Below are 26,938 nucleotides of genomic sequence, written 5' to 3' on the forward strand. Positions count from 1 at the left end.
TCTACACCCCATTTTCCTGCCCACTTTCTAAGGGAGGATGCCCACTCACACCAGCAGAGGAGAGTCTCCTGCAGGGGGCCGCTCAGAAGCTGGAATCCTGGGACTGAGAAGCATGTCCTTTGGAGAAGAAAACCCAGATGATTCTGCTTTCAAAACCCCTGATTTCTGAAAAACAATCTAGGGGTTTGAAGGGGCGGGGCGGGGGGGGGAGGTTGGGGGAACCAGGTTGTGGGTATTAGAGAGGGCACGGATTGCATGGAGCACTGGTGTGGTGCAAAAACAATGAATACTGTTATGTTGAAAATAAATTGAAAACAAACAAACAAAAAACCACCCTGATTTCTTTTTAAGATTTTATTTGTTTGTTTATGACGGAGTGAACAAGATAGAGCACACGCAGTGCGGTAGCTGGGCAGGGTAGGAGGCAGAAGGAGAGGGAGAAGCAGACTCCCACCGGCAGGGAGCCCAGTGCAGTCTCATCCCAAGACCAGGGGATCATTACCTGAGCCCAAGGCAGACTCTTAACTGATTGAGCCACGCAGGCGCCCCCAGTAACTTTTTAAATGCGATGTCCCTTCCATGCACATTTCAAGGGTAGACACTCGCAAAGGTTTTGTTTTCTCACAGCTCTCATTTATCTTTCTCCTCCCCTTGCAAATACTCTCTGTTTGGAAACTCAATAAAGGAAGCGGTTGACTTTGTAGCCCAGACATGTGCAGGTGAGGAGCTTCTGGTCAAAATGATTCAGCAAGAAACCATCACCGCCCATCCCCACACCCTCCACCCCTACCCGCATCCCCCTTCCACCCCTACCCCACCCCCCTCACGGCGCCGCCCCCACCTGAGGCAAGCAGCCCCTATCCCCGCCAGGGGCGGTTTGTGGGGCGGGGCCCCCTCTTGGCTCCCTAGCACTACCGTTGGCAGGGGCCCCAGCTTCCCCAGCGCGCGCTGCCCTCTGCGCAGGCAGCCATGCGGCCCGTTGGGGTGCTGCTCGCCTTCTGCTGCCTAGTCTTGAGCACCACCGGAGATCATTTGCGAGGTAAGAGCAAGGTGTTAGGTGTTCCCTGGGCCGCTTCATGCCTGGGCTCCGGAGCTCTGGCGGCTCCCCGAGGCGAGGTCCGACGGCGGGGGGGACGCGTCCTGAGTTTCCTGCCCGGGCCCCAAGTGTCATTGCTGTCTTGCCAGCCCCGGGGGACTGCTCCGCGGCAGGGGCAGGCGGCTCCGCTCCAGGCAGCAGCTGCCCTTGCGGGGTTCAGGGATAGGAGGTCTGGGGCCTGCCTAGGGGCAAGAGAAGAGTCCTCTGTAATCCCCCGCCCTGCGGTCTCAACAGGGACTGAAAACTGTCTACCCAAAGGAGACTTCCCTGTGGCCCCTCCAGGAAGACCAAGCTCTGGGATGCCCCTTGGTTGTTAAGCAGTTTCTATCTGATGTCTGTGCTTCCTGCCTGCTGGTTGCTGTCCTGTGACTTGCCCACGCCCCACCATCAGAGCCTAAGGATCAGACACTTCCTGCCAGGCCAGCACAGGGGAGAAGGGGAGGGAAGGCACTGCTGCTGTGCTCCAGAAACTGAGGCACAAGGAGATTAGGTTACTTGCCCAAGTTACTTAGCCTGTGAGCACAGGTCCTCAATAGAGCACAGAGGAGCAAGCCATGCCATACCCTCATTGGAATCATAGGCTATGGTTGCTGGTGGAGACTTAGAGGGCCCCCACCCCATGTTCTTTAACCTGGCTAGTGGAGGGATCACATGCCCTCATGGTGACACTTGCTTCTGGCCCCTGGACTGTCTTGGGTCAGTGCTGCATGTGGGGCCCTCAGGGATAGGACACCCACCTCCTCTTTCTCCCCAACCTTCATTCTTAGCTCCCATGCTGAGGCCTCTTCTCAGGATACCACTTTCTTTCTCTGCCCCCCCCCCCCCACTTAGTACCCATCCCAGGGGCACAAGTCAGGGGAAGAAACCGAATGTTCAGAACAAAGAAGCACACTCCTTCACACTCTTTAGTGAAGGGTCTCCTGGAGAGATGCGGAGCCTGCCATCTTAACTGCATGGCAATTTAATAATTGATGGTCATTGTCAACTGTTTTGCCAAGTTCTTTCCCCTTGCCGCCATTTCTTCACGGAACAGAGCAGGGACGGGAACAGGACTGCATGGGGAATTCCAAGACAGGTGGCACTGGACGACTGTTAGTGTCCTCTCATGGGCAGGCCTCCCTCTGCCACGGCTCACTGTTGGACAAAACCCTCTCCAGTCCATGCCCAAAAGGGAGCCACCTGCCCCATCGGAGCAGCAGACCTCCCCTGTCGGCCTGCTCTCTATCACTGAGCGCCAGCTGGAAAGTCCAGAGCCTACACACACATGCAGAGAGCAGTGTACTACAGACTCCCCAAACCTTATAGCTGTGGAACCTGCAGCCTCCCTAAGCCTCAGGATCATCACCCAGGAGATGAGTAAAGAATTTCAGTACCCCTGGGCCTTTGAGAGGCCTGACTGCGCTGGCACGTGGAAGGCATTCTCACTGGGCCTGGGGTGCTTGGCAGCCACCTGTCCACATCCCTGCTCCGAGTCTCTGCCACACAAGTAGCCTACCCACGCCACCCCACACACCCCTCTGAAGCAATCTCTTCTGGTGCTTCTTTCATTTGACAGATGAGGGCCCCAGCAAGGGCCTCAGAAAGAGGGGCTTGGAGGTCCCTCTGTCTGGTGGTTGGACAGAGACAGGAACTCAGCCTACCCCAACTCTGCTCCCACAGCTCCCATAGCCTTTCCTTTCCCTCCTCGGAGAACAGATTCCAGTACCTTCTTGTGGGGGTGACAGGGCCCCTGATGTTGGTGTCCTCTGGGCATGTGACCTCCCCATGTCCAGACATTAAAGTGCACTGACCTAAATGCAGAGCCCTGTGGCATCTTCCCTCCCTAAGCCCTTCAGGACTTAGGAAATTGCCACATCAGTGTCCTCAACACTGTTAGATTCTGTTGAAACCCAAAAGTCCTTTCTCAACCTGTTAAGAGATAACTTTCTCCTGGGAAGCTCCACAGGGCTGCCACATCACATTCTGCCCCCCTCCCCTGCCCCCAGCCAAGTTTTCGGTGGCTCATCTTCTCATTACAGGTCTTTATAATTAGTTGAGCCTGGTTTAACCCTACCCTGCACTCCCCTGGGGCCTCAGTCTCTCCCCTGTAGAATATGGACCCACATGCTGCCTGCAGAGTGGTGACAAGGGAGGGACAGCTTTAACTCTCCTGCTCCCCAGACTTTGGCTGTGCAACACACACACTCCAGATACCACATCTCTGAGGACAGCTCAGGCCCCCTTTCATGGGGAAGGGACTGACCCCCTGGCCCGAACCCCAGGCCACCCAGCCTGCACTGTCACCATCTGCTCAGTACTCACTTGGTGGCCTCCATTCTTCCCTGAGGGAGAGCTCCTCTTTGGGATGTTTATTCTCCATGAGAAGCCTTTCCCTGCCGATTTCTCTTGAAGAATCCCAAAAATAGATTTGACTTTCAACTCTTTTTTAATTAAAAATTGAACTTTTATTGTTTCTTTAGACAACTGCACTGATGAAACTTTCCTGATTTAAAGCCTATATTTTAGGAAGACATGTAGTTAGATAAAAATAAACCAACTTCAGTATTTTTCCTAAACTTTTTGTAACATTACCAAATCACTTAGGAACTGACATCATGTGTTCCAAAAAGACACACATCTGAGGTTCAGCCTCACCTACTTTCTTTCACTTCAGTTTTTTTTTTTTTTTTTTTTCCTTTCCTAAAATGAAAGAGTGAGCAGGGGCAGGGTCCGAGAGAGAGGGAGAGAATCTCAAACAGAAACCCCTCGGCGTGGAGCCCAAGTTGGGGCTTGATCTCACGACCCTAAGATCATGACCTGAGCAGAAACTAAGAGTCAAATGCTTAACTGACTGAGCCACGAAGGCTTTTTCTTTCGCTTCATTTATAATCCTGCTCCATGCAAGCTAAATTACATTTGATACATTTTATTTTAAAAAAACATCAACAGTGGTTACTAAGATTGACTTTTAATTTGAGATAGTAAGAGTGATAACATTTTGTTGCTCTTGTTATACTTTTCTGTATTTTTCAATTTCCTACCCAAAATAGACAAGCTTATAATCACATAAAGCAATTTATACAAAGCAAAACATAGAAGCTATGTTGATCCACAGTAGGGAAAGGGGGAGCCCTAAGCTCTGACGGCCAGAATACACTGGAGGTTCCAACCCTTGCGCAAAAGTAGCTTCTTTCTTTCTCTTCCAGAAATGGAGGAGCAGAAATGAAGCCTGCAGTTGTTTGCCCAAATGGCTTTTGGTTTAAAGTACAAATCACACTGGACTTCGTGTGATGCGTGAGCACGGGTGCCATGGAAGCAGCCCTCGGCCTGCCCCCCCACAACTTAGGGTGTCTGTGTGCAGAGCCCAGAAGCCCCCCAGCACTACCACCTGAGTCACAGCCAAGGGGGTGGCTTGGGGAAATGCGGGTTCCAGGGCTTGACCCAGTCTGACCAGCCCAGCTGCTGGCACTCAATGATGCCAGCAGAACACAAGCAGCTTTCCTTGTTTCCATCTTTGGAGACTTTTAGCAAAGATTGTTCTAGGAGGGCTGGATTCTTGCAAAGGAGAATCCCAGTGCTGGTCGTGGACAGAACTTGGACCGGCAGATGGCCCTGACCCTGTGTTGGGCAAGGTACCGGCAGTATGCTGTTTTCATCAGGGACAGAGGGCCAGTTACATGGGGCTGCTAAAGCTTAGGGAGCCTTGCAGAGGAGTCATGAGATTCATCTTGATGTTTCAGCTTTGGGTCCAAGAATCCAGCTGGGGGAGACCAGTTTGCCAGGTGGGGCCCTGCTTGGTCAGGCAGTGCTGACCAGGGGATGACCCCCTCCAGGGTCCCAGAACACACATAGACTTGTGTCTTCTCTGCCTACTCTCAGTGCTCCTTCTGCTGCACCCCATATCGGGGAGGGCAGACCACCCAGCCAGATGCCCCCCAAACTGTCCTGGTTCTCACATTAAGCAGGGCTCTCACATACACAAGAGCCCAGAGCAGGTGCACAGCATATAACCACCTGCTAGGTGGTTCACCAGCCCAGCCAGTCCACTGGCCCCATAACCCAACCCCCCATACAAGGTAGGTGGTAGTTCCCTCAGCCCCCTTCTGTCAGTCCTCATGGGTGGGAGACTCCTTGTCCCCAGTGGGACATCCCAGTGCAGCTTTTGTTAAAGCTTCCATGCTCTGTTGAATTCATGCTGCCAGCTTCCTTCCCTAAAGTTGAGATTTCTTCACCGGGGAACCAGATGGTATCTTGACTCCCCCAGAGCTTTCATGCCTTCTGCCATTATTTTCTACCACCCAAATATACTCAGGTGTCTCGGGTCTGAGCTGGAGCTTGTCTCTCAGGAGTGGATGGGGTGGGGGGTGGCATGGAATGGGCACAGGTCAGCACCAGTATTTCTACCTTATATATGCTCAGCCCGGAAGCTTGGTTACCACTGCCACTACCCACACTCCCCAAGTCTCCACTTCCTGCTGCCTCAGCACCTCTGCCTCCTGCTAAACACAGTCTCCCCAGACTGAACACAGATGCCTGAGCCACCGGTGGTCCCCGAGATCATGGCAGAGGAAAGCAGAGTGAAGTCTCAGGGCAGTGCAGTCCCATGGGATCTTCGGAAAGGACACCGTGTCCCTCTCTGCATCCACCACCATGATCCCATGTGGCTACTGAGCCCCTGAAACGGGGCCATGCCACTGAGCTGCCCAACTTCACACTGTTAAATTTAATTAATGAATGAAAACAGCTCAGCTCTGAATTATCTCTGGCATGTTAACATTTCAGGGAAATCTAGGAGAGCGTCTTCCAAAAGAGAAATCTAGGAGAGCATCTTCCAAAAGGGGCAGCAGTTTACAAATCTAAAAACTCTCTTTCCCTTCTCCCTCCTTTCAGTTTATTTAGATTTTCCCCCAAAACTGTTATTTTTTTTAAGATTTTATTTATTTGACAAAGAGAGAGAAAACACAAGCAGGGGAGGGGCAGAGGGAAAGGGAGAAGCAGGTTCCCCACTGAGTGCAGAGTCCAACACGGACTCGATCCCAGGACCCTGAGATCATAACTTGAGCTGAAGTCACATGTCTGACTAAGCCACCCAGGCACCCCAACTTTTTGTTATTTTTAGACATCAGTTATCCACTGTAGAAATTGACATAAACTTAAATTAACCATGAGCCACCAACCAGAAAAGGCCACCACTTACTTGTGGCCATACAGAGCCTGTGGGGTTTTTTACAGCCCTGTTTTCTTTATAATAAAATCTGAAGTTTGTAACCCCAATGAGCACACACCCATGGCGGGCCCAGCCTTGCCTCTCAGCCCTTCCCCACAAGCCCTCCTTGCTTCGACCATGCTGGGGCCCTGAGCCCTCAGACCCCTCTGTCTTCCCAGCCCCCAGCTTGCTCTCGGCCCCTCCACCCAGATTGGGGCAGATGGCACAGCCTGGTCCTACATGTGCTGTGGACAGACCTCTGCACGACTCCCACCTTACTTCACCTGCTGCGCGGATGTCTGTTGTGCCTGTGTATTTATGGAACGTGGGCTCCAGTGAACATAAGCTTCTGTACGCCCAGTACCTACAGGATGAGGAGGGCTCCAGAAGGGCCATGGAGCGAGCTGGATGGAGGAGTGAAGTCAGGTCCTTTTCGGTGAGGGCCCTTGGGGTGTGGCCAGGCTCTGCTTCTGTGGGGCCTGAGACAGAAGATATGGAGAGGAGAGGGGCAGATAATGGGGGTCCCTGGTTCTGACAGACACTGGGGGACCCATGTGCTGGGGTAGAAGCCCCTCATGTTCCTTACCCCATCTTTTATCCAAGTATGGGCCTCCTTGGAATATTGGAAGAGCATGGAGGGATGAAAGAAAGTCAATCATCCCTCCCTCCACCACATGCCAGCCCTGCAATGGAGCTGTGTGGGATAAAGTCGCACGGCCTGACCCCGTCCTTGGACTTGCACCCAGATGGGCATGGCAGGAGGCAGCAGATGAGGGGCATCAGGTGCTACACTGCTGCCAGAAGCCAGGTGCCAGGGGGTAGCCCCCGGATGGGCTAACCCAGAGCCTGGATGCTGGGTGGACTCTGACAAGAATCACTGAGGGAGAGGACAGCAGCCATGTCCTCACATAGGAGAAGGCAGGACAGACCTCTGGGCACTTCTCCGTGGTCCACTTCGTTGGGGACAAATGAAGGGGCTGGATCTAGATGACAGTGTCCTCAAAGGCCAATGGGGCACCTTCTTCTAAGCCCTGGGGCTGTGTCCTATCTGGAGGCTCCGCCACCTGAAGAAACATTCAAGGTTTCTTTAACACATGTTAGCAACGACTCTAGGTTCTGCAAAAGACTGTGTGGGCAGGCACAGCGAGCTGGGACTACATTTTATACCTCACGGTGCCACCCCTCATGCTTAGTCCTCAACTCTGAGGAGGGAGAAATTGTGGGGCACACAACAATGCACTGTGGGGAGTGGGGTGGCTGGCTGAGGGGTAGGTAAACGACCAGGGGCCACACAGGGAGCAGATGGCAGAAACAAGGTGTGAGGTGCGACCCTGGGCCCAAGGACCCTGGTCATAGCAATGCTTTTGTCTGGTTCTATGCGTCTCTGTTTCAGGTTTTTGTTCCCAGACCCTTAACCCAGATGGGAAGCCAGGATTTCCCAAAAAAATAAACCCCCACGACCCAGGAGTCCTCCAAGCAGCCAGACACAGCGCTGAAAGTTTCAACAACTGTACCAATGACATCTTCTTGTTCAAGGAGTCTCACATCAGCAGAGCTCTGGTCCAGGTGAGGGCTGGGGACACCTCTAAGAGGCCAGGCTGCAGTGGCTCCTGTCTTACCGACCTGCCTAGTGCCCATCTAGAACCCAGACCCAGTCCAGGAGGCTGAGAGTGGCAGCCACAAATAGTCCATGAGTAGCCAGAGGTACCCTGGGCACAGTAAGAAGGCCCTGAGCCGCCTCTTGTGAAAACAAGCTCCTCCTGGGCGGAGCCATCAGGCTGGGGCCCACAGTATATCTAAAGTGGAACCCAGGAGGCCAGGGGTGGAACAGGCCCTCACAGATGGGCGTGCTGAAGGCTCTCAGTCGGGGAGAAGCAGAATGCCAGCCTGCAGGAACCACTAACCCATCAGAGCCCCCGCCCTGGCTTGCCCCACCTTGCCCCATTGTCTGCACCACAGCGCCAAGGGACCTCTTGCCATTGTCCATATGGGCCCACGTCACTCAGAGAGCTTGCCCAAACCACTGCCTCATCCCCACACACAAACCCCAGGGAAAGAGGGTGAGGGGGTCCCACTCTAACACCAACAGTTTTTAGGAATACTGATAACGGTTTCTCCTGTGTAATAGGATTACTGGAAATTCTTATAATCCTTATTCTTTTAAAAAATCACAAATTATTTAAGAGCAGCATATTTTCATGATTAGAAAGCATGTGGCAGAAAGGGAAGCTGGTATGGGGTGGGCTTTAAAAGCTGATTTCCCATCGGAAAGTGTTACCTCCCCAGGGACTCAGCCCCAGGGACTGTGGGATCTTTGTGAGCCAGACTCTCAACTGCAGAACAGAACAAGTTCCTGGTGCGCCTGCCAGTGCTCAAGGGAGGGGGCGGATGGGACGTTATCCCTCAGTGACATTGGGACGACTTTATTCCACCTGGGCCTTGGCAGGGCTGAGGCTTTATTGGGAGACCATAATGAGAAGGAACCAAGTTGCTGCCACATGCAAGTGGAAAAGCTTTATTTTCTAACTGGGGGAGGAAACAAGCTACCACTGCTGGCACTCAGCGTGGGTCAGCACTGGCCACAGGTAGGTGTCGGGGATGGAGGTGAGGCACAGGTGCCGTCCCCACTGATGGAGAGCTCTGGGCAGGAAGGAAATATTCTAGGACAGACTCAGAGCCTCAGTCTCTTCTGGGGACGAGAACGGGCATCGTGAACAGGAACGACAAAGGCAGAGAGGGGCCTGGGTCCAAGCAGCAGCTTCCCTCCCAGAGTTCTCTGGTGAGTCCCAGACAGGCCCCTACACCCTCAGCCCCTTTAAGGGGGCATATGTTGGCATCCTTCCCCACTCTCCATGCCTCCTCCTGCTGGTAGAGGAGCAGCCACCCTTCTGTCCTGGACCGAGTAACACCCACCTGACCCTTTTTCCCCTTAGATCGTGAAGGGCCTGAAGTACATGCTTGACATGAAGATTGGCAGAACTTCTTGCAAGAAGATCCAGCACCCTATTCTAGATAACTGTGACTTCCAGACCAACCATACCTTAAAAAGGGTAAAACGAAGGGGTCTCACCTCCTCACAACCACTCACTGACGTCCCAGCCCTCACCTGTTCCCCGGGCTTTGGGAAACATCTCTGCTTGCAAGTTTCCAAATCTCACTCCCAGCATCCCTGCAGTGCCCACAGACCCGGGAGAACACAGAGAGGGCTCCCAAGAGGCAACGTCCAACCACCTGTCCTGAGGGGCACAGCTCCAGGAAATCAACACCCTGGGCTTGGGGCCAGGGAGGTTAGAACAAAAGGAGCTTTCAGACAGTTCAGAAATCATATACACACATACACATTCAGGAGAGAGCAAACATGACAATCTAACTTGCAAAAGAAAGTGAAAAGCGTATATTCTTAAACCTCTCAACTTCTCTGCAGATGTGAAATTTCTCAAAATAGAAACTTAGGGCAGGGGGAGAACGTCATAAGGAAGAGGCGTGCATGCACAGCCCACAGCAGCGGCACGGGGGACCTAACCGCTGTGGAGCGTTTCGGGAGGGTGGCCTCTGCGACGGGGGTCTCAGCGTGCCCTTCTTTGTTGCAGACTTTCAGCTGCTACTCAGAAGTTTGGGTCATCCCCTGGCTCCAGAAGTTCGAGGTGTCCATTCTCCACTGTCACTGACTTCCGCCTCTCAACTACACTGCACTCGTGCTCTGTACTGCGCTAGGTCACAGCCCAGCCCTGGCTGTCACAGGCCCTCGGACCTTCCGAAGTAGTCCCCCACCAGTGAGCAGAAATGGGAGTGCCCCTGGGGTCAGCATAGGGATTATGTATTTCGCATTTTCTTCTAACCCTAATTTCTTCTAACCCTAATTTCACTGATGCTCTGGTGGTAATTACTCAGGTTCTGGACCCCCGAGTGAGCCTCCTCCCATCCACTCCCACCTGATTACTTGGTGGTCCCACATTCAGCAATGAAAGCGCAGAGATCCATCCCTTTGACCAAATTAACGGTTACAGCACTGGGCAGGGGGACAAGTCAGCTATTGTGCATCTTGACCTTTTGTGCATGAATAAAGTTATGAATAAATATGAATAAAGAACTGACCATCGCAAAGCAACAACTGTTGCTTTTTCCCTGTTAAAAGAAGTCAGGAAGGCGAGGTGAGCAGTGTGAGGGATCCCCCTCACTGAGTGGTCTTATGAGTCTAAGTGATTTCCATACAGCACGTTGGAGCCTTTTCCAGCCTTTCACTGCTAGCTAAAATATACTGAAGACCAGAACAGCTAGAAACAGGCCAGCCTGTGTCCACATCATGAACTGGCGTAACGAGTAGCACCCCATTTTGGAGGGCACTGACGCTCCAGCTGGACTTTCTTCTAACCAGGAGTCATACACCCAAGTTCCCTCCACTGCCTTGGAGGCTCAGGATGTGCTCAGCTGTATCTGGGCAGGCAGAGTGCTGGGACCACCTCCCATGGCCCCTCAGGAGAGGGGAGCCTGGGTTAGGGATGGACACACTGTGCTGGGGAGGAAGCAGTAGGTGCTGGCATCCTTGTCAAATACAGGGCTCCAGCTGACACTGGAAGCAGTGCAAGACCAGGCCACAGACATGCCCAGGAGCTTGCAGACAGAGATTGGCTTCACTCAGAGAAGATAGCCCCCCCACCCTGCAAGCTTGCTCCAGTAGGCCTGGGTTGGAATGCAGAGCCTCTCACTTTGATTTCTTCCTCTCCAGTCCTCTTCAAACTATAGATTAGTACAAAATACACAATACACTGTTGCCTTAAAAAAAAAAAAAATACACACACACACAGACTTGGGGTACCTGGGTGGCTCAGTCAGTTAAGCCTCCAACTCTTGATTTCAGCTCAGGTCATGATCTCAGGGTCGTGAGATGGAGCCCCAGGTAGGACTCCATGTTCAGCCAGGAGTCTGCTTGAGAATCAATCTCTCCCTCTACTTCTGCCTCTGCCCTTCCCTGCTCTTTGCTCTCTAAATAAATCTTTAAAAAATATGGACTTGATCATTCATAGGAAACAAAATCTGCATTAAAAGACGTATGACAATTTAGTATGCAGCTGTAAACTTGATCAGTATGTACAACCCAAAATGAATTACCCTTTGGCTTCCTTCAGTGAGGAAAGAGCTTTTATTTCCAAATCCAAATTCATTTTTGCTGGTTCACCTCCTTGTGGTCATTTAATTCAGGGACAGTGGTGGCAACTATGCCACAAGACATTTAATTTATTTGATGATTCTGAAGGCCATCCTTTCATCAAGATAAATGAGTTCACCAGCACTGCTGACCTCATGCATACATAAACAAGTTGGCAGGAACACCAGTGTTAGAGCTTCAGAGTCCGATGGGCCTCAGGGCAGAGCTGAAGGGGCAGGATGATGCAGCAAATGAAGGAAGGAACCCACGTGAACTCCCAGTCGGTCTTCATTAACATTTAAATATGGTCCAGAGCACAGGAAGGCCAGGCCTTTCCTGAAAATCATTACTTAGGCCTCCAGAGCTACGGGCCCACCTAGCCTCACGTGGCCTCCTGGTCAGACATGAGAATGCACATACAGGTGTGGGGGAGAGTAACCTCATAGGACCTCTGCTCTGAGCCCAGCTGCATTTGAACCCCCCCACCAACCTCTGCCCAGCCAGAAGCCAGGGCTGACCATCCCTCTGGGACTGAGAAGGAAGCCTCAAATCTGAATCCAAAAATTCTCAGGTGTCAACATTAACCTATGCCCACAATTTTCAAAACATCATTTGGGGCCAAGTATTCAAAATCTCTTCCTATAAAGAGAAGTCTTAAGAACTAAGACAAACCAGCTCCTGCAGAAGCCAGCTGACCATAGGTCCCCAAATCTCAGGCTTCTGCAAACTTTTCTCTACATGAGGACCTTAGGTCTGAACTCTAGGTGACCTGAACTCTAGAATATGTCAGCTGTTTTATTATTCCCAATCTGCTTTATGTTCTATACTTCTATACTTCACAGAAGACAATGCTTGACTTTAATTAACTCTTAGTCTGGGCATGGTGGCACCAGAAGGAAAGGGTTTGAGTCAGTGAGCCAGCGAGAGGCTACTCTGATTTGTGGACGCCAACAGCTCATGTGCCTTGGTCCTCCACAGAGACACCTCTGCCAACCCCACTACTGGAGATGTTTTGCTACAGCTGCCTGCAGAGCAGGTCCTATGGGCATGAGGCTTGTTATAGCAATGTAACTCTGCTCCCCCACCCCACCCCATGAAATACTTCTCTCTAGACCGAGCACACCAAAGCCCAACCTGGGAACAGACTGGCCAGAGAGCCATTTGGTAGGATTCAAACAGATGAAACAGAACACCTGCATGGAGATGGTGTAACTTATCGTAGGTAGCAGGCATGGTCTTATTAATAACTGGTCTTATTGCCGACGCAATTTTAACTGCTCTTTTAAACTTAGAGCTTTACTCTGACTCAGAGGCAATGACTGTGACACAGAGGGAAGCTGTGATATCATCAATGTTATTCTCACTGAGAAAATATAAAGTTAAGTACATAGGATTCTAAGACATAACAGAATTAGGACTGAAGAGAAAAAATACTCATTGCTCAAGGTCTCAAAAACTGAGCAAACCCAGTCAAAATTCTAACAGTCTCGCCCTGAGTGTTCTAGTTTTCCCTGGCCATGCCCAACATCTCCTCACCAGCTATACTGAGATTCTCAAGGATTCAGCTCTACTGACCCTGCTCCAGGTGTCCGCCCAGCCCAGCCCCTCTCTAGGGTACAGGTGGGCCCTGGCAATGAGGAGTGCCCCACCATTGCCATGGGGACCACCTGTGAAGCTTGAAACTATGATGATGCTAGGCCACTCTGGAAGACTGGGAATTCCAGAGGACTTTGATGTGCAGCCAACATCTAGCCCCTGGGCTGGGTCCTAGGAACACCATCCTGCCTCATTGCCCAGATTTCCCAGCAGATCCCGAAGTCAGACCATGGGTCCTGACTCAGCAGTGTGCCCAGTGAGTCTGGGCAAATCCTCTCCAACCACTCCCCCAAGCCTCAGTTCCCCCTATAAAATGACTATTATCTCTTTCCATCAATAAAGTGTCAGTGTTCACAAAAACACTTTACAAACTAAAGACCACTCTGCAAATGCATGTTGATGATAAAAATCACAAAATAGGGCTTCTGTCCTGTTAAAGGTAGTATCTGAGTCCCACTGGAGGTTTTGTAGTAGACAATAAAGAAGCACACAATGAATGAATCACTTGATTTAATTTTAAAAGCAGGTTAGTAATTCACATTAGGGCAAATCTGCTTTAAGTTTACAACAAAACCATACCACATATTTAAACCTAATGAGGCCATATTTTGTACCTCAGCATGGCAATTACCAGATAAAACACAGGAAGTGACACGTTGAGACAGAAAATCAACATCTAAGTCAAAATCAAGACTCCTTTGCTAAAAACAGTGAAAAGCAATTTACCAGCTTCTTTACCTTGGTGAAAAGCAAGGACTAAAAAGCAAAGCCCTCTGTTCTCAATTAAGAAGTCAGCTTTTATACATTCCACACATTTAAATTGTTTTTTATGGCAGAATGATCACTTTTTACCTTATTCCTATACAGCTGATATATGGGGTGCACCATCATCCATTCAAAAGTATTTCATAATCTATATGCAATTTTCTTTCCCCTAAAGTAACATAAATAACATTGCGTCATTGACCTAACACATTCTGGGTCACATCGGCTGGACTGAAGCCAGTCTCCGGCTCTGTCCCACTGTTGTTGCACTTAAAGCTATCCCTGAGCACACAACACAACAGAGGAGCCAACCTTCAGATCCTGACTCTTTCCCCTACCATGAGGCCAGGCCAGTGCAGGGGATGGGGGCCACGGTTGGGAGAGGGAGCAGATGGGTTGTTGCCAGCCAGTGCAATACCGCACAAGCAGTTCAGGTTTTATCACAGTCATCATTGACTATTTAAATGATTTCCTTGTCAAGTGACTGAAAACGATTCCAGAGACACATGTCTTATGTATTCTCACAAACAGCCAGGACAGAAAGGAGCAGGTATCAGCCCCATTCTGTGGGCTGGAAATAGGAACACAGTGTAATATCGACTTGCCCAGAATGAAGCACCACCAGGAGGTGATGGCCAGAGGCACTTCCCCTGTGAGGGACACTGAGCAAGCCAGATGGACTGTTTGTCCCTAAGCAACCTTTTGTCTGGCTGATAGGATCCTCCTATCAGCCTGCAATGGAATCAAACTCCATTCACCAACCCAATTATATTAGAGAAGAAACTTCCAGGCAACACCATCAGAAAAGGTTAATGAGCAGGAAAATCAATTTAATTATCATTATTATACAGGTCCCCCTGACAAAATTAGGACTGGTTTGTACATACTTGTCAGGATATATAGCAATTTCGGGCTTGTGACACTCCAGCAAATGATATTAACATGTGCACTATTCATCTACTAGTCTATAGGTAAGGAACAAAGGGATGTCAACAGGACTCCCTTAGATCCTGCCCTGTAGTATCCAACTGCTGGATCATTCCATCGAGGTGGGAGATTATTCACAAAGTTTAGCAGGTCCATTCTGAGCTCCTGGGATCAACATGCCTCTATCCACTTACTCAGGTCCTTGTCTTTAAATGGTTGATGGGGACTCAGGAGTCTTAAAAACCCTGTGGTTCAGAGTGGGGCTGAACCAAAGTAGGCTGGAGGGGGCGAGCTATAGAAGGGAACACACAGGATCAAGGGCCCACGTCCCATACGGCTCTAGAGAATACAGCTCTACCACTTACACAGCTCTACCCACCAGCCTCCACACTTTTGCACTGAGCTCTCCTTGCCCTTCCTGTGCCCCACCCCCAAAGTCAGGTATTACCGCATTTTATAGTAAAGGTACTGAGGCTGGCAGGACAGCAGTAGTGAAAACAAGATCCCTGGACATTTCATCTGCTCTATCCACCAAACCCTGAGGCCTACTATAAGTCCTAGAGAATCACTGTACTTAGAAAGGTTTTTAAAGAGAAAATGGTTTAACATAGATTTATCTTCCCTGTGGCATGTTATGCTTCCCTCTAGGTGCAATGTGAAACCCAGGTGAGGGGTATCCCACAGGGGCCCAGACATCCACAGGGTCTCACTGTCCACTTCCAATGTCCATATCCAAGGACTGGCAAGTGCAGGAAGAAAGGGCTGTGTGCACGGGATCTCCTGGATCAGTGGTGGTGCCCAGTGTGAGGACTTCTGGCACAGCCATGATCAAGGCTGCTAAACAGACTGGAGGCTGAGTCTGCAGAGGAAGGGGGCCCTGAAGGAGCCCAGGTATAGGTGGCCGTCGTGCTCGTGCACTTCACTGATGTAGGAAGCCACCTGCCCGTTGGGATCATGCAAGCTTCTCCGGAAGGCCCCGCTGTCGCTGAGTTCTAGAACAAGGCTGTACCGTGGTACAAACTTCATCACAGTCTCCTGACTGAACAGCTGGAAGGGAAGCACAGTGTGAGGAGAGGTTAGCTTCTGACCAAGAGGGTGTTGTGAGCAGATCCTGCTAAAAACAAGACCGCAGGCTCAAAATGGATTCAGTTACGCTCAGCCCCAAGTCACCAAATTGAGACCTACCTTATTTACAGTTTGGGTTGTCCTAGAAATGGAATCTTAAACCAGTCAATCAGGAATCACCTGAACAGTACCAGACGTGAGGTAATCTGCCTGCCATCCCCTAAAGGAAAGTCAGCTGGTGATAACCAATCTGTTTTTTTTTTTCCAGCGTAACCTCCTTGCTCCCTCTCCCTCCTGCCTATAAAAGTCTTTCATTTTGTACTGCTCCTCCCAGCTTCCTTTCTGTATTGGATGGTCTCTGACTCATGAGTCACTGAACAAAGCCAATAAGCTGACAGGTATTCAGCTGAATTTTGTTTTTCACAAATGCCACATCCCCTCACCATCCTGTAAGGGCCCAGCTCTTCTAATGACAGGAAAGCTACATAAAGCAGAGGCAGGTTAACCCAGCTCCCTTGCCCCTGGCACAGGGCCTGTCATTCTGCAGACCTCCCCCACATCTGCCCCCATGCACAGTAGGCCAAGGATCCTCCCGTCACCTGCATCCAGAGGCAAGGCTAGTCTGGCACCAGGATGGTAGCTTTCCAACAGCCCTCACCATAGTACCCACCAGACCCGATGCAGGTGCCACACCAGATGACCTGGGTGAACCGAGAGAAGGGTTCATGGCTCCTCACATCCGAGGAAGACACAGTACTGAAGCTAAGCCCATGCTGACATAGACCCCAGAATGTCAGGTTAAAACCAGCACAGCCTAACTAGAATAAATGCCATGCCCTCAGACTGGGCTTAAAATATTTCACATGTGCAAAGTGCAAATGATGGAGAGCTGAGAGTGGTTCATGTTGGAGAAAAGACCTGGACAGGTTAAATGAATGTGCCCCTGCCACCCAGGCCCTGGCAGCTCTGCTTGAAGCCAGTGTAGCGATAACATCCACAAGGAGCAGAGCACCCTCCAGGAGCCCCGTGGCTCAGCCAGGTCAAGGGCCACAAGGGACTACTGAAGGGTTTTAAGCAGAGAAACCAGAAGGTGAGATACACAATTTCTGGCAGAGCAGGACACCAGGGAGGAAATGACGACAGTATGCTACTGCATAAGACCAGTGAGTGAAAATTAATAGGCAGATGTATACCTTTTAATGTAAGGGTAAACAGCCAAACAACTGTAAATGTCCAATGAATAATGTCTCCTAGTCATTGGAAAGGTCCAAGCAGCCATATAAATCACCTGTGTTCTGGAAAGTTGTAGGGTAATCAGAGTTGATTATAGCTTAAAATACTTCGTAAGACTTCCCATGGCCCCTGAAATGCCACCTCACTTCAGTGCCAGGTCCTCCTTCTCTGTTCTCTCCATCTTATCCCTAAGGCATGTCATCCCCTCTCCTGGGATTAAGTTGTTTTCCCAGAAAGCTCTCAAATCTCCACCCCAATTTCCAAATCCTAGGGCTGACCCTTCTCCACCCAGAATTTCTAATAGCTCTTCAAACTCGATAGACACCCTGTCTAAGGAAACAGGGTCCTGGACACCAGCTGCTGACCCCTGCCCTCCGTTCTCTCCAGTCCCTGCAAGCCTGGCACCACAGGGTATCATCATGTGCTCTGTACGTACCATCCCCACGCCAGGCCCTGCCCCACCACCCTTCCTGGCTCAGCAGCCTCCTCCACACCAGGCTCTTCACAGCCTGTGGAGCCATGCTACAGGCTGCTCCCCAAGAAGCAGCTACAGTTGTCTCTTTAAAACTGTCTCATACTACATCACACCTCTCCTGCAGAAGTCAGTCAGGGAGCAGCTTGTAGGTCCAGCAAGGTAGGTGTGTGCAGAGGCTGGAACTGCAGTGGCTCAGACCACGAGTCAGTCCAAGCAGGGTGAGAGAGAGTCCACACTGGGGGGCGGGCAGGGGCATGGAATATGGTTTTGGAGCCCAAGCAGGGCCTGGCACAGGCTGGCAGAGCCCAGGCAGATTGAGGAGGGTGTTTACCTAGGGACAGCTTGGTATAAGCAACAGAACCCTTGAGGGGAAAGGCAGGTGCCTCACATAGCCAGGAGGAGGGAGAAGGCCCAGTATGGATGCCAGAGCCCTAGCAGGGGCCATGTGATGGGGGAAATGGCCACAGACTGGTGACATCCTGGGAATCTGATCAAACAGATATGAAGGATAATAGGATCCAGGTGTTTCACTATTACAGAAGAGAAAAACTATTATGGAAGTGGAGAAAACCAGAATAAATCCTGTGATATGGGACCAGCATTACTTACAGTTTTCAATTTAAATAAACAGATGACAAATAAATGAACACATGTATAAACATGTACACGTACACCAAATACACAGCTGACCTTGAACAACACCAGTCTGAACCATAGCAGATCTACCTATATGCAATTTTCTTTGATAGATACAATGCTATACATATATTTTCTCTCCCTTATTATTTTGTTAATAATACTCTTTCTCTAGCTTACTTTATTATAAAAATACACATAACTACAAATTACATGTTAATCAACTGTTACTGGTGAGGCTTCTAATCAACAGTAGTTGTTAATAGTCTTTGGCAGGCAAAGGAAACAAAAGCGAAGATGAACTTTTGGGACTTCATCAAGATCAAAAGCTTCTGCACAGCAAAGAAACAGTCAACAAAACAAAGAGGCAACCCACGGAATGGGAGAAGATATTTACAAATGACAGTACAGACAAAAGGTTGATATCCAGGATCTATAAAGAACTCCTCAAACTCAACACACACAAAACAGACAATCATATTAAAAAATGGACAAAAGATATGAACAGACACTTCCCCAATGAAGACATACAAATGGCTATCAGACACATGAAAAAATGTTCATCATCACTAGCCATCAGCGAGATTCAAATTAAAACCACATTGAGATACCACCTTACACCAGTTAGAATGGCCAAAATTAGCAAGACAGGAAAGAACATGTGTTGGAGAGGATGTGGAGAAAGGGGAACCTTCTTACACTGTTGGTAGGAATGTAAGTTGGTGCAGCCTCTTTGGAGAACAGTGTGGAGATTCCTCAAGAATTTAAAAATAGAGCTTCCCTATGACCCTGCAATTGCACTACTGGGTATTTACCCCAAAGATACAGATGGAGTGAAAAGAAGGGCCATCTGTACCCCAATGTTTATAGCAGCAATGACCACGGTTGCCAAACTGTGGAAAGAACCAAGATGCCCTTCAACGGACGAATGGATAAGAAAGATGTGGTCCATATACACTATGGAGTATTATGCCTCCATCAGAAAGGATGAATACCCAACTTTTGTAGCAACATGGACAGGACTGGAAGAGATTATGCTAAGTGAAATAAGTCAAGAAATAAATCAAGCAGAGGGAGTCAATTATCATATGGTTTCACTTATTTGTGGAGCATAACAAATAGCATGGAGGACAAGGGGAGATGGAGAGGAGAAGGGAGTTGAGGGAAATTGGAAGGGGAGGTGAACCATGAGAGACTATGGACTCTGAAAAACAATCTGAGGGTTCTGAAGGGGTGGGGGGTGAGAGGCTGGGGGAACCAGGTGGTGGGTACTAGAGAGGGCACGGAATGCATGGAGCACTGGGTGTGGTGCAAAAACAATGAATACTGTTATGCTGAAAAGAAATTTAAAAAAATAGTCTTTGGGGAGTCAAAGGTTATATGCAGATTTTTGACTGTTTGGGGCCCAGTGCCCCTAGCCCCGTGTTGCTCAAGGGTTAAATGTATTTATCTATGTATGAATACAAACACATATGTTCCCCAGCTTTGTCTGTTTAGGGGGACTAGAAGCAGTGACACACCAAAAGCCATGAGCACATGTAGCACCAGATCCCCTGTAAAAGGAACCAGGGCTCATGGAGAAGTGGTCGATTACAGAGTTGGGGCACGATAAGCCTGAACAACGTGTTGTGCCAGAAAGTAAGGAACCACTCCAAAAACAGTAGGGGCATGTGCAAAGGTCAAAGCCACACTGAGGGGGCTTCCGCTGGCCACAGCCAATCTGAGCCTCAAAATAAATAATGGCAGTAAGAGATTAAAAATCACTGAAAAATAAAGGCAACCAGGAGATCACACTGATGTTTACTTATTTAGAAAGTACCTCCCCACAAAATATCTATTAATTACCAAGGGAAAAAGAGTGACTTCACAGTGGAGAAGCCAGCATTCATCACTGAATCACATGGCCAACGCTGCCACCACCAGTATGGGACAAGCTGACATCATGTGCCTCTAGACAAGACATACTAAGAACACAAGTTCTGTGGTCTTCCTGCCAGAGACACATAACCTAAGTCTAATCATGAGAAATGCCCAATGACCCACACGGAGGAACATTCTACAACATGACTGACCTGTAATTCTCAAAAAGATCAAGACTGAGGAGCTATTCCAGATCGAAGGAGAATAAAGAGACATGGCAGCTGAAGGCCACATCTCAGCCTGGGTCGAATCCACGAGGGCAACTCCCCAAACCCTGATGACGACAGGGCATCAGGTCAGCAACTTACTTGCAAATAGTTCAGGGAAAGAAATTCTTTGTACCCTCTTGTTAATTTTCTAATTCTGATACTATCTCAAAACTAAAAACAAAAAAAATCCTCCATGACTTCAATGAAAGTTAGGATAAGATCTAGACTTTGTCATGTCTGCAAGGCCTATGGTCCTCTCCCACTGGTCTCGATCTGCTTCAGGAAGGTGTGGAGCTCTCCTGTACTGGGAACATGTGCCACCACTCCAGCTCCTCCTCGTGCTTGTAGTCTTATCTCTGAGCACACATCACTGCCACAGTAATTTCTGAGCACCCGTCATGTTCTAGGTGCTGGGGACAAAGGAGCGAATGAAACAGATGAACACCTGCCCTGATGGAGCATGCGTTCTGTCAGGGGCTGGGGTGGGGAGAGACACACCAGCACCGCTTCACTGTGGGAAAATGGACAGGAACAGAAAGAGAACACCTACAGTAGTCAGCTATAGGCATTATATGCATATTCCCATTACATTTTTTTCAGTACCTAATGAAATAGAATGATGCTGTTACTCCTCCCACTTGAAAGATAGAGGAATTAAGGCAGAGAGGTCACATCATTTGGCCAGGGTCCCACAACTGGCCTAGCCTTCAAAACCCCTGTTCTTAAAAACAAACAAACAAAAAAACCCTGTCCTTCCTCCTACCTCACCACCCTGCCTTCTTTTCACAGTGGGAAAAGATGCTGGCTCTGGAGCCAACGAGGCAAAGAAGAGGAAAATATCCACAGAACTTGCAACAAAACTAAAGGCCATAGACCAGCATCCAGGTACCTACAGCCCCTCAGCAGGGACCAGGCATAGGGCCCAGCACTGTGCAGACTCGGTAATTATTGCCTGGTACCTTCCAAGGCCTTAAGTTACCATTATTTTAATATCTATTCAATATTCAAATCCATCCTCAGTTTCAAATGTCTATTCAGCCTGTGAAATGGAGCTTGTTGGAAATGAAGACTTCTGCATGACACAAGTGCCAATATTAGCCAGTTCCTCATCCACAGTGTAAGACACAGGGAATTACACTGAGGTCATTTCAGGGAAGTCACTGGAGGAAAGGCTTCATTAAATGGTTTGTGGCTGGCCATTGGTGAGGGTGGGTGATTATTTTTGTAATGAAAAAGAGTTTGGTGTGCTGAGGTTAAAGGTCAGGATCCTCTGGGGATGGGGGAATATGACTGATGGGAAGGCTTCAGAGGGCAGGAGGAACCAGGGTGGGATGGGATCTGAGGAAAGTGTGTCTCCATGTGTGGCTACAGGAAGGTGTGCCTGACACCCTTTGAGGAGGAACAGCAGTGTGGTCTGCAGGGGCCCCACTTGAAGGCCAAGTTGCAGGGTCTATGGAGTGGGGAGAAGGCCTGAAACAGCTATCAAAAAGGGGCAGGTGTGATTGACAGGACAGAATGGTGAGGGTGATGGTAAAAATACCCACACAAGGAAACCAGAAGGGTAACATCAAAGGGTTCAAGTGTTTCAACTTACATTTCAGTCTGAAGCATAAAATGTGTTTTAAAGAAGTCACTAAAAGTGAGGCACCTGGGTGGTTTAGCTGCTTAAGCATCCGATGCTTGGCTCTCAATTTCATGTTGGGTCATCACTCATCATCTCAGAGGCATGAGATCAGCCCTGCAGTGGGCTCCACACTGGGTGTGGAGTCTGCTTAAGACTCTCTCTCCCATTCTCCCTCCCTTTGACCCTCTGCTCACTCACACGTAAAATATAAGTCACTGTAAGTACCAAATATTATAAGCAGCATGAGAATTTTTAGAGCTCCAAAGGTCAAAATAGATTGTAATTAGATGCATTTTCATTTTGTTTTCTGGAATTAGAGTTTTCATAGTTACCTTAAAAATCATTCTTTTTATATAGGGTCTCTCAGATAAGAAATCCAACATAGAAAACCCAGGGTTGGAGCGAATGGTTGCCATGCCAACCCAGTACCCTCCAGAGCTGCTAGGTCGGATGTTGTCTGGAAATCCAGGCAGGTTCTCCACGAACAGATCAGCCCCTCCCTTCATCAGGCCTGACAGGTAGAATCTGAAAAATTCATCCAAGCAAATGGTGAGCAGTGGTCCCCAAATTTAAGGAAAACTTTTAGTCAAACACCAAAATGGCCTTAGTCCCAATTGATTTATAACTGTAGACGTGTCCACTGTGAAGGAAGACACAAGATGGTGAAAGGGGCACTCACCACCCTAGGGGAAAGCTAGAAGCAGTAGCAGGGAGTTGGCCTACCCAGTAGAGAAAGGAACCCAGGATGTGTGGTCAGCATTAAATTGAGACCCTCCTAGACTGCAAGTTTTAAGCAGGCTGAGATGGAGGAGAAAGAAAAGGCACCCCTGACTTTTACTGCTTCCACTATCAACAAAGGAGAAGGTGCCCTGCCCCAACTCCAATTATGTAGGTCAACACCTCCCTGACCCAGGCTGGGCCACAGCGAGCTCTGGCACACCCCCAAAGCTCGGCTAGGGCCACACACACCTTCTTATCCTCGCCATTGTCGTCTCCGCCACCAGTACAAAGTCCTCCGTGGGAGAAAGCTGCACTCCGTTAGGGAACCGCAACTGGTCCAGTAAAACCTTCACTTCCTTGGTCTCTGTGTCATACTCTAATAGGCTGTGGAGCACCAACAGCAAATGCTCAAGTGGGAGAGTCTGTGGCCCCTGCCACCTTGGAGCCTTGCTCCCCTCTGAGCCTCAGGCAGAGGGCCTATGGAAGGGGATCTGCCTCATGCTGTAGTGACAGGCCCCCTAGTGGTCCTCTACCCAGACCTCACTCCAGGCTAGCCCCTGGGGGCCTTCCCATCCAGAGCAGACCCCAGGCATCCTCTTCTAAAGAACCCCTCAGTCAGTTCTTTGGCTGAACCAGGAGCTGGCTCACCACCAGGGAGGGCCCCCATGGCTCCAGCCTCAAAGGAGTCCCCGTTGGGAGGGATGACCTGAAACGGAGGCCAGCCTGGGAGGTGTCACCCAGACTGCCTAGACCACATGCTCAGATCGACTGGCCTGTTTTAATTATATTTTTTCAAAGAGAAAGTGAGGACATCTTGTTCTGTTTTGTTGCATCCATCACCTGTTTCCAGAAGTCATGAAAGTCCCATCTCTAAAGCTATAATATTATTCTCAGAAACACTCCAATGACTCCCACAGATAAACTCTGCTGAAGTCACCCTGCCTGACTGATGATCTCACCAAGTAGAAGACTTGAAATGAACACTCACCGTCCATCATCTGTTCCCTCCATAACCAGAAGCAGGTAATCTCGTCTTTGCCATTTGCTGCTAGAATCCGTAAAATAAATCTTCTTCCCATCCTGAGTTATTGTAAGATCATTCACAAAGGACATTTTCCTCCCCTCAATGGGTGTCTCAGAGGAGATCAGCAGTTTCACTTCACCTAGGTAGGAAGAAAGAAAAGAAGAGAGGGAGGGAAAAAGGGAGGGACAAAATAGGAAAGAAAAAAGAAAATAATGAAAAAAGGAAGGAAAGGAGGGAGGAAGAGAAGACCTGTTTTCATTCTAAGAACTTGTAGGTCAATAATTTCAAAGTCTCAATCAGCCTACCGGATTTAAAAGGAAAAACTAAAATGGGCTTCTCCATGTCATATGCTAGTAGATTTATTTCCTCTTCCAGTAAAAAACACTGTTTTCCTTTCTTCCAGCTCTTAGAGATGAATGTTTTTACATGACTTCATTAACAGCAAAACCCTTCCTCTAAGGATGAGGACCTCTTCCTTTCACCAAGACCAAATGACTTTTGGGGCACCTGGGTGGCTCAGTTGGTTAAGCAACTGGCTTCAACTCAGGTCATGATCCCAGGGTCCTGGGATCGAGCCCCACACTGGGCTCCTTGTTCAATGGGAAGCCTGCTTCTCCCTCTCCCACTCCCCCTGCTTGTGTTCCTCTTTTATTGTCATTCTCTCTGTCAAATAAATAAATATAGAATCTTTAAAAAAAAATACCAAATGACATTTAAAAAATCTATTAAGAATCTTAGGTGAAAGGCAACTATCTTTCAGTTTGCTTGACAGAAATACAAAATGCTCCATTCATCCAGTTTTAAATACAGAAATGGTGACAGTGGTAAACTTTAAAAACAGGAGAGTAACCATTTATAGAGTGCTAAACTGTCTCAATGTACAATCTCATTTAAACCCTCACACAATCTCACAAGGCAGGCATTACCAACAGGCAAGCCCTGTTTCATGGATGAGTAACCTGTGCACAGAGAGACTAAGGCACCTGCAGTCACATAGCCAGCCAACAGCAGAGGGGGCTATCCAGAGCCCCAGGCACCCCCACCCCCACAATAACAAATTCTTGCGTCATACAAACTCCCCCGCTGAAGCACACACAGGGAGAAAAATGGGAGGAGGAAGTGGACAAAGAACAATTAAACAGATAGGAAACAAAGTGGAAGATAAGACAGAGACACAGAAAAATAAAGACAGGAGTTCTAACATTTTGTGGACTAGACCCTGTTGCTAAAACACAAACAGGAAATTAGGGTATTGTTACTTGATACCTGATATGTGTAAGCAGTACTTCCAAGATTGTTCAATGAATAAGAAAATATTAGAGTCTCCAGTAGACTGTACTGAACAAATTCTATTAAATCCACTTATGCACATATTGTTTAAAACATCTGAAATAATCCCAGAAGGAAATAAGGCATTGCTACATACGTTTCCAGGGATTAACTTCAAATAGTCCCTTATATGCATCAGCCACAAAAAGGGTTCCATTGGGCCCCGCCCGGATGCCTAGGGGCCTCCCACAAGCAGGCTCATCATCTCGGGTTTCTAGGGAAACAAATGGATAGGAATCAGTGGCTGGTCCCAGACTGTACCTGTGCCTCCAAGTACCTATTCCATCCCTTCCTAAATATACATCCTGCTGTTCAGAACAGAAAAGGATATGGCTTTAGAAACTTAACCCCCAGTATTCCAGTCCCCTCAGAACTTATGACACTGTCTGGTGTATCCAGAAGGACCACCTGAGAATATAGAACAAACCAAGAGCAATTGGTATCCAAGAATTGCATTCATATCAGCATCCTGAGGCTTGAACAGTTAACTCGGGGACATCATCAGGACCCAGGCCCCAACTCTAGAATTCCCCCCAAGGACCTCAGTAATTGTCAGTTTAATCCCAACTGCTGACCTGAATATTCTGCCTGTCTAGGACCTTGGCAGTTTTCCCTCCACCTGGCTTACAGGGAGAGATACTATTTTATTCCTCAGATTAATACCTATACTCCTTTTAAACCTGTGGCAATGCATATTTATTGCAGGTGTGTTCACTGCCAGGCTTCGTATGCAAGGATGCTTCTGTAAACTGCTTACTGAAGGGGTGCTCAGTGCAAGGTGCCTTCTGTGGGGTGCTTTATGAAGGGTGCTTAGTGCAGGGTGCTTTCCATGGGGTGCTTACTACAGGAATCCTTACTGCAGGACACTTACCATTGGGCCACTTCCTGCCAAAATACAGAGTGGAAAAGGCAGGTTAAAAAAAAAAAATGAATGTAGAGTATGATCCCATCACAAAACCAGAGTACCCATGAACAGAAAGAGCTCTGACAACCTATGTACTAAAATGTTAATAGTTATATCTGTGAAGACTCTCAGGTGACTTTTACTTTCTCCTTGTACCTTTGTACAATGAAAATGCATCATTTTTACAAAAGCATTGTAGCTCTTAAAAAGTGGTAACTACTAAGAAAACTGTGGGCTACCAAGTTTTAAACAGTGAGATTCTTCTAGTCTAATTTCCCCAAACCTGAGTGACATACAGGTGTTTTCACTCTGAAAGACACTGCTGAAATTCCTGAGAAGCTAACGCAGGAACAACATTTCGGCATGCAAGTGATGACCGAGCAGACTGCTGCTCCATAGCAGCACACTGACCATGGCTATTAATCTTCCTCAAAGTGGCCTCAAGGGGGAACGCCACTATGGAATGACAGAGGTGTGGGGCCCTAAAGTAACTGGCAGGTGCTGGGGCCACTGCCTAGCTGGCAAGCTGCACCTGCATGGTGACAATCAGGTACCATGAGGTCCAGGGACCACACGGCAAATGAAGAGCTGGGGGTAACACTCAGGTCAGGCTCTGTTGGCCATGTGGTCAGGGGCTCTTCATCTGCAAGGATGAACCTGACTTCTAAGGAAATTTAGCTCCGCCCAGCCATTCAGCACCTTTCTCAATGATCACAGATAGATATTGGGGGTGCTGTCACTGACTTACTGCATGGACCTGAACCAAGCCGAGCGATGGTCTCTATTTCACCATTTTCAAGTTTTACGATCTGGCCATCTGCTGTACCAGTAAACATCACATCTGTTTAAAAAAATAAAAAGGAACAAGAGAGTTACTAGATTAACCTAAGAACTGTGATCATACTGCCTTCTACAACAGAGGGGGTCTGTTTGTATTTTGCATCTCTAGAAAGAAAATGACAGCTTTGAAGATGAAGGAGAGGTGATGTCTGAGTTCTTAAAAAGTCCATAAAGCATGCAGTGATAAAACTATGAAGGCCTGGGGCACTGGCACATGGGCTTCAACCTGACACTGGAACAAGAG

The 26,938-nt window shown here is 48.7% G+C and overlaps 2 protein-coding genes and 1 long non-coding RNA gene across 8 annotated transcripts in view; 2 read left to right on the forward strand and 1 right to left on the reverse strand.

The window, feature by feature from the left end:
- Nucleotides 1–883: 883 nt before the first annotated feature.
- CST7 (cystatin F) lies at nt 884–11,073 on the forward strand. The gene is made up of 4 exons (XM_004754083.3): nt 884–1,039; nt 7,675–7,847; nt 9,215–9,331; nt 9,872–11,073. The coding sequence occupies exons 1-4, from the start codon at nt 970–972 to the stop codon at nt 9,947–9,949; spliced, it is 438 nt and encodes a 145-aa protein (XP_004754140.1). The 5' UTR covers nt 884–969; the 3' UTR covers nt 9,950–11,073.
- A 2,443-nt stretch (nt 11,074–13,516) lies between these two features.
- The window catches only part of LOC101671220 (adipocyte plasma membrane associated protein), a 45,160-nt gene continuing 31,738 nt past the window's right edge, over nt 13,517–26,938 (reverse strand). The window contains exons 4-9 of one of the 6 annotated variants that reach the window (XM_045078471.1): nt 26,603–26,695; nt 25,048–25,164; nt 23,586–23,760; nt 22,847–22,981; nt 22,210–22,402; nt 13,517–15,829 (exon numbers count right to left, since the gene is read on the reverse strand). In XM_045078471.1, the coding sequence (XP_044934406.1) occupies nt 15,668–15,829; nt 22,210–22,402; nt 22,847–22,981; nt 23,586–23,760; nt 25,048–25,164; nt 26,603–26,695 (875 nt within the window). In that variant the 3' untranslated portion in view covers nt 13,517–15,667. Of the gene's footprint in view, nt 15,830–17,015; nt 17,076–22,209; nt 22,403–22,846; nt 22,982–23,585; nt 23,761–25,047; nt 25,165–26,602; nt 26,696–26,938 lie in introns of those variants that run through there. The other 5 variants (XM_045078472.1, XM_004754084.2, XM_045078473.1 and 2 more) reach the window with 5 other exon arrangements.
- On the forward strand, nt 19,453–23,681 carry LOC123391605. Its single transcript, XR_006606304.1, has 2 exons — nt 19,453–21,138; nt 23,515–23,681. It is a non-coding gene; the product is annotated as an uncharacterized LOC123391605 (long non-coding RNA).

This window comes from Mustela putorius, unplaced genomic scaffold (assembly GCF_011764305.1).
Source record: "Mustela putorius furo isolate JIRA1106 unplaced genomic scaffold, ASM1176430v1.1 tig00000253_pilon_pilon_pilon, whole genome shotgun sequence".
Taxonomy (NCBI): Eukaryota; Metazoa; Chordata; class Mammalia; order Carnivora; family Mustelidae; genus Mustela; species Mustela putorius.

Bases quoted from the DNA above. Each gene is read 5' to 3' on its own strand.
- CST7 (XM_004754083.3), top strand. From the start codon at position 970: ATGCGGCCCGTTGGGGTGCTGCTCGCCTTCTGCTGCCTAGTCTTGAGC. The intron at 1,040-7,674 runs GTAAGAGCAAGG...TCTCTGTTTCAG, and splicing joins CACCGGAGATCATTTGCGAG to GTTTTTGTTCCCAGACCCTT. The intron at 7,848-9,214 runs GTGAGGGCTGGG...TTTTCCCCTTAG, and splicing joins TCAGCAGAGCTCTGGTCCAG to ATCGTGAAGGGCCTGAAGTA.